General features: G+C 44.8%; 1 protein-coding gene across 1 annotated transcript in view; it reads right to left on the reverse strand.

Moving 5' to 3' along the window:
- LOC119455662 (DNA polymerase epsilon catalytic subunit A-like) overlaps nucleotides 1-12,700 on the reverse strand; it is a 94,153-nt gene that overhangs the window by 35,182 nt on the left and 46,271 nt on the right. Inside the window, exons 29-32 of the mRNA XM_049668934.1 lie at nucleotides 12,329-12,564; nucleotides 11,353-11,485; nucleotides 7,902-7,998; nucleotides 5,146-5,284 (exon numbers count right to left, since the gene is read on the reverse strand). Coding sequence (XP_049524891.1) covers nucleotides 5,146-5,284; nucleotides 7,902-7,998; nucleotides 11,353-11,485; nucleotides 12,329-12,564 — 605 coding nt within the window. The remainder of the gene's footprint in view (nucleotides 1-5,145; nucleotides 5,285-7,901; nucleotides 7,999-11,352; nucleotides 11,486-12,328; nucleotides 12,565-12,700) is intronic.

The raw sequence follows: 12,700 nt of genomic DNA on the forward strand, positions 1-12,700 counted from the left end.
CATCTCTTTGCTCGACCGTCCTGCTCATCGGAATGTCTAAGTTTATTGGTATCTGATCAGCGTTTCCGTTTTGTGAGCAGATAAACTCCTGTCCTACAGCAGGCGTATAACTCGACTTTGGGCCCATCACAAGCAGCAAAACCAAACACAGGCAGAAAAGCAAGCAACAGACTACGCCGACCATGTACTGGCCGACCCTCCTTCACTTGTACTCTCCTAAGCGACGCGACCTGCCGCACATCGCGCGCGTGCTCTCTCCTTTAAGTCAGAGTAGAGTCTGTAAACTACGGTAAGTACTTGTGCAGAAAGCCAGTTGTCGTTTTTCTTTCTCTCTCGAGCCTGCACGGTGCCTTTGCGCCGGCACTGGCGGCAAGCATGCAGTAAGAGCAGGCTGAGCGTTATTGCGGTCGCTGCTTCCGTCAGGTCCCAAGCGACCGTCATAATGCGCAGCCTGTTCTTACTGTATGCTTCCCGCCAGTGTTCTCTCGTCATGGCTTTGCCATGGATGGGCATCAATATTTTAAGTGCGCTTGCTTTAAACTCATGTGCGAGAGTAAACGATCCTAGTCTCTCCAAAAAACTATAGCATGGCCGTTTCATCGTGGGACCGCACAGTAGCAAAGTTGGGGGTGCGTTCACTACGCGAGAGAAAAAAAAAATCTGATTTTTCGCGATCAATTTGGGGGTGTGTTCATCACGTGAGTGCGTTCATTACACAAGTAAATACGGTAATTATCACAGACAATTACGATCAGTTCTATACACACCACTAATAATCACTACATGAACTGCATGAATAGCCTCTCAACATCTTTACAGCCCGGTTGCAAACAAGATTTTTACGAGTGAATTGCTGCTGTGTGACTAGCTTTCCAGAAATGCTAAATGAAGAGTTGTTGAACAAAAGATCAGAAATTGTAGAAAGAGTAAAGACAAAGTTACTGAAGGTCTTGTGTACAGTATACAGATAGAAAGGGCACATCGCAAGGAAGACATCACTGGTTGTAGCATAAAAGATGAAACTGCTACATAAGTAGACTGCAAGACACACTAAATGACAGACTGCAGGCAAAAATCACCCAATGTCATGTATGCTTCTGCCACAAAACCAAAAACAAAGCTTGCAGTACCCATTTTGTTGCTGCATTGCTTTAAAAGCTTTTGTTGTTTCATTTCTGACAATTTGCAATACTTTGTTTAGCAGATGGAGAACAGTAACCCAACTTTGATAATTGGTTGTTGCGAAATATTTGATTAGTTTTGATCTTTGAACATACCAAATAGTAGTTCATTTTCAAATACAAATACGAATAGTTAGTGTGTAATATCCAATTTATATTCAAAACATTGCATATTTGCCCACCCCTAATATTTTTACCACGCATCCGCTCCGGTGTGCAAAAAAAAGTAACCAAGGCATTGCCTGCATCCTCGCAAAAATCTCTGCCGAAAGTCTTATAAGTAACACAATTGACAAGAATCAGTCAAGTTTCCAGTGCCTTTCGATTGATCATCTAATCATCATCATCATCAGCCTATATTTTATGTCCACTGCAGGACGAAGGCCTCTCCCTGCAATCTCCAATTACCCCTATCTTCCGCTAGCATATTCCAACGTGCGCCTGCAAATTTCCTAACTTCATCACCCCATCTGGTTTTCTGCTGACCTCGACTGCGCTTCCCTTCTCTTGGTATTCATTCTGTAACCCTAATGGTCCATCGGTTATCCATCCTACGCATTACATGGCCTGCCCAGCTCCATTTCTTCTGCTTAATGTCAACTAGAATATCGGCTATCCCCGTTTGTTCTCTGATCCACACCGCTCTCTTCCTGTCTCTTAACGTTAGTCCTAAGATTTTTCGTTCCATCGCTCTTTGTGCAGTCCTTAACTTGTTCTCGAGCTTCTTTGTTAACCTCCAAGTTTCTGCCCCATATGTTAGCACCGGTAGAATGCAATGATTGTACAGTTTTCTTTTCAACGACAGTGGTAAACTCCCAGTCGAGATTTGGCAATGCCTGCCGTATGCACTGCAACCCAATTTTATTCTTCTGTGAATTTCTTTCTCATGATCAGGGTCCCCTGTGAGTAACTGACCTAGATAAACGTACTCCTTTACAGACTCTAGAGGCTGACTGGCGACCCTGAATTCTTGTTCCCTTGCCAGGCTATTGAACATTATCTTTGTCTTCTGCATATTCATCTTCAACCCAATTCTTACACTTTCTCGACTAAGGTCCTCAATCATTTGCTGTAATTCATCTCCATTTTTGCTGAATAGGAAAATGTCATCTGCAAACCGAAGGTTGGTGAGATATTCGCCGTTGATCCTCACTCCTAAGCCTTCCCAGTCTAAGAGCTTGAATACTTCTTCTAAGAATGCAGTTAATAGCATTGGAAAGATTGTGTCTCCTTGCCTGACCCCTTTCTTGATAGGTAACTTTCTACTTTTCTTGTGGAGAACCAAGGTAGCTGTGGAATCCTTGTAGATGTTTGCTAAGATATTCACGTATGCCTCCTGTACTCCTTGATTATGCAATGCCTCTATGACTGCTGGTATCTCTACTGAATCAAATGCCTTTTCATAATCTATGAAAGCCATATAGAGAGGTTGATTGTACTCCGTAGATTTCTCGATTACCTGATTGATGACATGGATATGATCCATCGTAGAATATCCCTTCCTGAAGCCAGCCTGTTCTCTTGGTTGGCTGAAGTCAAGTGTTGCCCTGATTCTATTGGAAATTATCTTGGTGAATATTTTATACAATACTGAAAGCAAGCTAATGGGTCTATAATTCTTCAATTCTTTAACGTCTCCCTTCCTATGGGTTACCATAATGTTGGCGTTATTCCAGCTCTCTGGTACACTTGAAGTTGTGAGGCATTGCATATAAAGGGCCGCAAGCTTTTCAAGCATGATATCTCCTCCATCTTTGATTAAATCAACTGTTATTCCATCTTCTCCAGCAGCTTTTCCCCTGGTCATGTCTTTCAAGGCCCTTCTAACTTCATCGCTAGTTATAGAAGGAGCCTCTGTATCCGGTTCATCACTATTTCGAATGAAAGTAGCTTGGCTGTTTTAGGCACTGTACAGGTCAGTATAGAATTCTTCCGCTGTTTTTACTATGTCATCGAAATTTCTGATATTATACCCTGCTTATCTTTCAGTGCAGACATTCTGCCTTGTCCTATGCCTAGTTTTCTTCTCACTAATTTCATGCTGCGTCCATTTTTTACTGCCTTCCTCAATCTTTTCCACGTTATAATTTCGGATATCTTTTCCTTTCTTTTTGTTGATCAGTTTTGACAGTTCAGCGAATTCTATCTGATCTCTTGAGTTGGACACTTTCATGTTCTGTCATTTCTTTATTAGGCCCTTTATTTCTTGGGAGAGCTTACCTACGGGTTGCCTTGGTGCCTTACCTCCCACTTCAATTGCTGCTTCTGAGATAAACCTAGTTACGGTTTCATTCATTACCTCTATGTTGTCTTTATCTTCCTTTTCTAAAGCTGCATATTTGCTTGCGAGCACCAGCCTGAATTGGTCTGTTTTTACCCTTACTGCCTCTAGGTTGGCCTGTTTCCTCTTGACTAATTTCACTCTTTCTCTCTACAAATTGAGAGAAATCCTAGACCTCACTAACCTATGGTCACTGCACTTTACCTTACCTAACACTTCTACCTACTGCACAATGCTTGGATCGGCAGAGAGTATGAAATATATTTCATTCCTTGTTTCTCCATTAGGGCTTTTCCAGGTCCACTTCCTGTTGCTGCACTTCCTGAAGAAGGTATTCATTATTTGGAGCCTATTCCTTTCCGCGAATTCTACTAACATCTCTCCATTCCTAGAATCGATGATGTAGTTGCCAATTGCTTGCTCACCAACCTGCTTTTTCCCCACTTTTGCATTGAAGTCGTCCATGACTACAGTATACTGAGTTTGCACCTTTCTCATTGCTTATTCAACATCTTCATAAACCTTTTCTATTTCTTCATCATCGTGACTAGAGGTTGGGGCGTAGGCTTGTACTACCTTCATTTTGTACCTCCTATTCAGTTTTATTACGACGACTGCTACCCTCTCATTAATGCTGTAGAATTCATCAATGTTGCCCGCTATGTTGTTATGAACTAGAAATCCTACCCCGGATTCTCTCTTATCTGGAAGACCTCTGTAGCAGAGGACGTGACCGTTAGTCAGCACTGTGTAGGCCTCACCAGTTCTTCTAACCCCTCACTAAGGCCAATAATATCCCAGGCAATGCCTGATAATTCTTCAAATAGTCCTGCTAAGCTAGCCTCACTCGAGAGGGTGCGTGTGTTGAGCGTTGCCAGGTTCAGTTTCCATTGGCGGCCTGTCCGGACCCAGAGATTCTTAGCACCCTCTGCCGCGTAGCAGGTCTCACTGCTGCCTTGGTCAGGTGCTCCGCAGCCACTGGGGACTGAGGGCCATGGGTTAATTGTCGGAGTCATGAGGGAGGTAGTGGCCGAATACTACACCAGGGAGGCCAATTCCTGTTCTGGTGAGGGAGTGACTTTGATGAAGCTTAGTGGGCCTTCCTAGTTTGGTTGCATCTGAACTAGTATAGCCCCACTAGCTCTCGGCAATATATTTCTTTCTTGCCGGTGTCAGGCACCACTCCATGCCTGAAAATGTAGTGGACATGAGTAGGATTCGAACTTACGACCTTCAGATTTGAGGCCGGGTATTCTACCTCTGCTCCGCGCCACCACTACGATCATCTAATAACAGTGGGTAAAACAAGGGACGAACAAAGAAGGGACATACACAGTATTGTGTATGTATTCTCTATTCACCCCTCGTTGTACGCACTGTTATTAACTGATAATGAATAACACTCCAACCGGAATTTCCACTGTAGTGTAGTTCAACTTTCCACCGAGTTTCCATTACTCAATGAAGCAATCAGGCATATTCAGAAATATATGCCACACTTGCTTCAGCATGAAAGGTCGATTAACCAAGGCAGTACCTGCCGCTTAGCAAGGATCTCTGCCTTAGAAAATCCTACAGTTCACAAAATTCAAATGAATTTTCATTGTTTTTCATTGCCTTCAATAAAGACTTGTTTTAAGTTCTGAATTTCACTGTAAGCTTATGCTAGGGGTGAGCCAGTACCTTGCTAGCATATTCCCTGTAGTGCTGCTTGGAAACAAGGCACACACATCCTAGTTGAGCCATGACCCGAAAATCCAGGGGCACTTGCATTTCATAGACGCCTTCAATGTGCGGAGCTGACAACTCCTGCATGAAGTCCCTGTGCAAGGAGGAGAAAAAAATGTCACAGTTTCGCCCTGAAGCAATGAATGCGATAGCAACACAGCAATGTCATACGAAGTAAGGTGAGCGGCCTTGGTAGCAATATGAATTCTAGTAAACATGAGCTGATTAAGTAAGCAGGTGTGCTGCGGCGTAAGTAGACCGACATGAAGAGAGACTCGATGACCACGAGAAGGAGCGTGTGAAACGATGGTGTTGATGAGAAGCGCTTCCCGTGGGCAGCACGTGCGAAGGGACACACCTGTAGCGCTGCACTGCCGATCCGGGCAGCATTGCATGTGTAGCGTGCATTGGAAAATGTGGCCCGACTATTACTAACTGAATGAACAAGCGTGGTGTGAGCGCGCACAAGCAAACATGAACAGATCACACTGAATGACTGCAGACAACGACTGTCAAAACGCTGGCAGCAAGCGCATACGCCGCAGCAGGAGAAGGTACTACGTGCGGTCTATCGCTTCAACGGAAACTGAGCGGCGAATGCAGCGCGCATACAAAGGTCAAAGCCGTGTGGAGATAAGAGACGGTGCGGGCGAGCGACGAGCGCGGTTGTTGGCAGAGTAGAAGTGCCCCCCCCCCAACCCCCCCGCTTCCTCCGGCGCTGGCTTCCCCCGCTTCCTTGCTTGCGCGTGGGAGATTGAGTGGAAAGTTCCCCTTCGCCCGGTTGCAAGATAGGCCTTTGGTGCCGGAGCGCAGCGTCGCCCCGCCTCCCTCCGCGTCCCCCGCACACTTCCGCTCAGGCATACGGCGCGCGGTGAAGATTTTATCTATACGGAACCTCACGGCGACGGCGATGGCAGAAATCCGGTTGAAGTGTCCATATAATTGCTATCGCAATAAAATGGCTAAGAACACATTCAAGCTTTTACAGCAGCACCCTTTATGTGTTCTTTCAACTATGTACTAACATATCCTATGCTAATTTGTAAGTAGCATAACAACCTACATACTAGCACATTTCGCCGCCTCTGTAGTTGCTTTGGGGTATCTCAATGTAGGTTCTCTGTTACATTAAAAAGACACTAAACAGCAACACTAAATCAGCTTGACTGGTAATATGTTTTTACTATGCTCCTGTTCTCATTTATTTGGTAGTATAATATATGTGGGTTTTAGTACGGTAAAAATTAAAGCAGAATTTTCCTTTAGAAATTTCATGACCAGAACCCCACCACCAGTAAGTCAGTATGATTTCACAGACTTCAGAGCATTTGGGCCACTTTTGATGAAACGTTCTCAGAAGTTTCTAGGCTGAATAATTGATTCCTTTAGAGTATAATGTAGTCCTCTTTTTGCGATAAGCAATTAGCGAGACCTGAGTAGAGGCTGTCAAAGTGCATGACATCAGACTGAACCAGTGTGAAAATTTCATGGTGGCAGCGTCATCCACCTTTCAATTTTTGCATCTTTCTTAACCTACCAAGCCTCCTTTCGCAGTAAGAATAGCCCATGTTGCTATTGCGTAATTGACTAATACAGCTAAACTTAATATTCCTCTTTCGTGCCCCCAAAACAATCATAACAGTCCGAAAGCAATAACAGTAGCGCTAAAGAATTTTAGTGCAAGTGCACATCTGTTAACCTAAACTGTCATTACTGCAAAGCTTGGTCTTCAAAATCTTAACAAGTCTCCTTGTAACAAAGGTGATCCCAATAGAGCACCAAGTGGTGACTGCACTGAAATAGACCGAAAAACAATGTGGCTATACCACAATAAACTATACTTGAATGGTACATTAACTATACCACAGACATACACTGTTTAAAGTCAGTTTGGAAAGATGTTATAAAGGACCACTGAAGCAAAACCTCGGTGCCTCCTTTACCAGTAGAAGCTTTCTTGCTGCCTGGATTCAAGCTATGCATTAAGGTACCGTAGCAATTTGAGGCTCTCTTGGCGACAAGTCATAGCAACAAGCCATAAAAAGAAGTTGTTCCAAAGCCAAGTGGAAGAACAGCTACCACTTTAATACCAGTGTCACACGTACACTTCTAATTGCGATGAGGGCAAATCCGGATCAGATTTCTTGATCGCAATCAATAATGGTCGCTTCTACACAGTCCAATGATCCGGATCGATTTACTAGTCTGCTGATCGTCAGCAACTCTCAGAATTGAATAATGCCTTAGCTACAAATGCAGATTAGCAAAGTATGGTTAAATTTGGACAATATTTCAATATTACAGCTTACTATAGCTGATAAAAAAGGTTTTTAAACATTTTTTTATTGAGTTGCCTTCACTTTTGTTTTTAGCGTTTTCAGATTATACTGCACTAGAGGGCACAGACGTCAGCCTGCGAACCTGTGATTATGATCAAGAGGCCTGCTGATGGCGATTCATGGATCGCGACTGTCTGGATTCAGATCCCGATCCCGCAAGATCATGATCGCAAATGACCGTGTAGCAATACTCAATCCGGATCAAGCTCAATCCAGGTCAGCCCCAATCGCGATCAGAAGGGTACGTATGACACCGGTATAACAGTGGCACCAAGGTGCCGCTTTGCAGGCTCTTTATATTATTTTGCATACAAACTGAAAACTGCAATAGCTGCAGTAAAAGGGTGACCAAAAAGAATCCTCAGAACTCACTCTGTTCGCTGTTGAAATGTGGCCTCTTCTATTGCATACTCGTACAAGTGGTATACAGGATGAGACCTTGGCAGGTGACGCATAACCTTACGCCAAGCTGCAACAATGCCAGTAACAGGGTCATCGTTAACAACAAAGGCGCTTCTCTGCACTAACAGAAGCTATCAGGAAAACCATGCAAGTTGGGACCTTGTTGCCCCAGTGACAAAAACAGCAGTAACAATGTATGCATGTGTGTGTGTTCTAAATAAGCAAGGCACTAAGAATATACCTGATCTGTTTCTCAAGAAAATGTGCTGGTAGGAAAACTTCTATAATGGTTACTAAATTAAGTGCATCACGTAAATGAAATGCATGAGAGGCAGAGATCACACTTTTTTGCCACTAGAGCTTTTTCATAAAAATTGCTGCTAGCTCAATGCACATGAAGCTCAATTGCCACTCTATAGGAGCTATGGAGCAGGAGGAGGACAGGCAACAGCTTTCAGGAGAAACTCGCAGCATTGCAATTCATACAGCCTTGTGTGGCTGTGGTCACACATTGTTTGAAACATTGTCGGCATAAAATTGAGTGGGCTAGACATTCCTTGACTAAAGGGTTCATCCTTTGATTTACTGATGTGTTCACCAGCACCTTCCATCTCTAAAGTTACCATAATTTCCTTACATGGTCAGAAAATTTCAAGACTACCCACTCCATTCTGTAGCAATTCGGGTGAAAATACAGTCGAATCTCGTTAATTCGAACACGCTTAATTCGAACTTCCGGTTAATTCGAACTGACGCTGTGGTCCCGTCAAAGTTATGTGTATTCCAATGGGCGAAAACACTCGGTAATTCGAACACGAAAGCATTTGTGACTGTTAATTCGAACATAACCGCGCACCAACAATGCTCTCAGCAGCACGCCAAATCACGTGGCGGCACCTCCGACCGGCATTGCGCCGACACCGCCATAAAGCAAAAGCTTAGGAGAGACCCCTCAATGCCGTGCGGAGAAATAAAAAAGAAAGAAAAAAATACCGTGGCGAAAATTTCACTCTTTCAAATGGCAAGGTCGCCGTTTCTCGGCGTCGGCACGTACACGCGTACCGACGTCTCAGCAAACGCTGCGGTTGCAGCGCAGAGGGAAGCAGTGTGGAGGCCCAGTCCGGCCAACGAAACTGCCCACGCCGGCCAACGCTCACTTCAACAGCAGAAAACGAAACTTCGGGGAGTGGGCTAAGCTGGCGCCGGGCCGGCGGGAGCGGTGGCGCCGGCAAGCACGGAGACAGTCAAAGGTGAGGGAGCTGCGAGGGTGTTGAGAGGGAGGCGAGGGGAGCCACCGAAGCGACGGGGTTCGATGGTCTCCGCGATGGTCTCCTTCGATGGCCACCTTCGATGGTCTCCGCGCACGCGCGTCGCCGTGCCGGCGCCACCCGCTCCCTGAAGTTTCGTTCACTGCCGTTATCGGGATGCCAGAAGAGAGATTGTGGTTGTGAAGAGGAAGAGGCGCTATCAGGATGCGAGCGTTGGCTGGCGAGGGCAGTTTCGTAGCCCTCGCTCGCTATGTGCTTGCGCGCCGCAATATTTCACGACTCACACCGTTCGTACGTAGCGCTGTGGTGCACAAATAAGTCAAAAATAAGCCCTTTTAATTCGAACTTCTTTTAATTTGAACAAATTTTCGGGCCCCTTCGAGTTCGAATTATCGTGATTCGACTGTACCAGAGAACGAAGAAGTTATAAGTGTTCATGTGGGCTAGTTGGTGCATCTTGTAAACAACAGCTTTAAACAGCATGACACAGGACACAGCCTGTCCTGTGTTTCTTTTGCTGTGTCCTGTGCAGTGCTGTTTAAAGCGGTTGCTGTCGTGTCTATAGTAGTACCATTTCCTCGCCTTCTCACGTCGCCTTTTACCTCTCCCCCCCCCCCCTGCTTTTCCCCTCTTCATGTCCTGAACTGCCTAAGGCCAATATTTAATTTTCTCTGATATCGTCTATTTTTGTTGTCTGAGCAAGGTGCAGTTCTCAACAGGTCACCGCTCTGAACATGGTGCAATGATGCTTTTAGGCTGGAAGCCACACAAGAAAAGACATGCAGATCTCATGCACTGTGGGAATTGATGCAAGCGAAGCTTTCTGTGCTGTTTGCTTTGATTGATGATAATTAGCGCTGATGTTAACAGCTAATGTTTAATTTCTTCAACGTTTAGTCCAATACGAGAGTGGTGAGTTGATGTTAAATGTTACCTTGCTTGCACCACTGCTGTTTGTCTGCATAGTACACAGAACACACAGGGAGACGTGTTTGCTTGAGGCGTTGTTGTGTGCCATTGTTCATAACCTCTAACAGGGTTAAGCATTGTCATTGCCTCGCATGGCACATCGTGCTGTGGCAGAAGCATTAAACTTTAATAGAATTATGAGGCTGTACGTGCTAAAACCACAATCGTATTATGAGGCACGCCATAGTGGCAGACTCAGGATTAATCTTGACACCCTGGTGTTCTTTAACGTGCACCTAAATCTAAGTGCACGAGTGTTTTTGTATTTCGCTCCCTTCAAAATACGGCTGCCGCGGTTGGGATCGAGCTCGCAACCTTGAGCAATGCCATAGCCACAAAGCTACCGCGGAGGCCACAGAAGTGTTGATTTTACATGCGACCGCTTCTGTAGTGCCGCCTAGACCCTACGGTGATTTAATGCAGCTTTGCACCTGCATGCCCTGCATCAGTTGTCCGCTTGACATATTTGTATGGTGTTCATCTTTCGGAAATATCAGAAACGTACAGTACCATACCTTCAGTCTGCCCACAAGTGCGTTGCATTTTAATAGTAGCGTTCCCTTACCTTCACAAGTCACCTCTTCCCTTTCACCCCCATCCCCATGTATGGGAACTGTGAGCGAACAGTGGCAAGGCTATTATTCACTCATTTCGCGACTGCGCCGGTTCTACCCATTGTGTGCCTCCCATTGTGTGCACTGCAGTTTCAGAGGGCATTGTGCACGTGTGACGCGATGGAAATGTCCAAACGAGTTTCTCGTGTCGCCCTTTCTCTCTGCCGCGCTCCTGCCAAGTATATACACGCTCTGAACCACCCCTTGACGCAGCATGCAAAGCAGCAGCAGCAGCAGTGGAAAAGTCAAAGGAAGAGGCAAAGAGAGGTTCGCTTTAAAATTGCATTACAGTGGAACCTCATTGATATGATTCTGCGTAATACGTTTTTCAGATGATATTTTTTTTTAATTTCCCGATAATACGATTTAGTTGGATAATAAGTTGGATTTAGTTGAAATTTAGGGATTTAGTTTAAATTTAGTTGGATAATTTAGTTGGATTTAGTAGGATAATCGTTGGATGATACGATTTTCGGATGATACGCTTTATTTTCCGGTTGCCGTGAAGATTGTATCAACGAGATTCCACTGTATACTGATGCAGGTAGGATAGAATTGTAAAGCTCTCACTCGGGCTGTCTTCCTCCTTGGGCACTTTGGAGTTGACATAAAAGATCCTTGGCACAACCAGACGCAGCTGGTGCAGCTCCGCACCCACCAAGGCCCACAGCCGAAACACACCAGGAGTACCCATCTGGTCTAACTGCACACCAGAAAATGAAATTGCACACTGTTGCTCCAAATACCATACATATACTTGATTTTTATGCTTCCTCAATAGTAATCTGAATATAATCTTTGTGGTTAGAAAAGAAATTTGAAAGGGAGGACAGGAGAGAGGAAATTGAGCAACTGTCTCGAAATGACTATCAACCGGTAAACGCTTTTGTGTACCAGCACAAGAAATCCTAAAAGCAAGCATTAGTTTCATAAGTTAACAACAAGGCAGTTTCTGTGAGAATTCACAAGTTCATATGCTTAAGTCAGGGCCAGAAATCGCATGAGTGCCCCCTGTATTTGTGTACTGGCAGCCACTGCAAATTGTAACAACTTTTTGGTTCCTGGAAACTCCAAATGACAACCAATATTTTCTGCAACTTTATGAGATCTTTATTAGCATTCTATTGCATACAGATGCCCACAACAAGACAAAGCATTCTAGATGGCTGCTAAAAAAAAATCCTTTACTGCCATTGTTCATTCCAGTTATCAAACACCCTCAAAAGGATTAAATAAACAATGAGGGGAGGGGAAGCCCAACTTCACTGAGCCATAGCTTGCTATAGCTTTAGAGTGCCACCTAAAAAAGCAATAACAGGTCTGTTGACGATCGTCCAAACATGATGACAGTATGGCAATGACATTAATTAAAGCCAGGAAAGAGTGCAAAGCAGCTGTCACTCTTTTTGGCCACGGTCAGTTACAACAGACTTAACATTGCAACATCACTTTCCAGCAGTGTAAAAAGCTATAACAGTGGCTGCTGTAAAAAAGTAAAGGTGCTAACTGTAACACCGCAGCAGTAGCAGCAGCAAACACAACAAACCTGAATGATTTGCCAGGGTGAATCAAGAAGATTACGCTGTGCCCTACGCAGAAAGCTTCCCAGCGTGCCAGTTGTGCCAGCCCGAATGGCAGCTCCTTTAGAGGGAGCTGCTGCAGTCTTGTCCGTGGCACTTGAAAGGCTGTTGGTGCCACGGTTCGACCGCTTCACACGTTCTTGCCGCTGCCGCTTCTGGTGTGCCCACTTCTTCTTGTGAAACTGTAGCCACTCAGTCATCTCTGCCTGTGAAGAGAAGCAATGCATATGGATGCCCAAGAAAACACAAGTGCATTCTGTCTTGCTAGATGCCTTATCAAGTACAGTCTTTATTGCACACTCCATATGCGTGATACTGATGCTCAATATTTATGGAGA

This window comes from Dermacentor silvarum, chromosome 6, assembly GCF_013339745.2.
Source record: "Dermacentor silvarum isolate Dsil-2018 chromosome 6, BIME_Dsil_1.4, whole genome shotgun sequence".
Taxonomy (NCBI): domain Eukaryota; kingdom Metazoa; phylum Arthropoda; class Arachnida; order Ixodida; family Ixodidae; genus Dermacentor; species Dermacentor silvarum.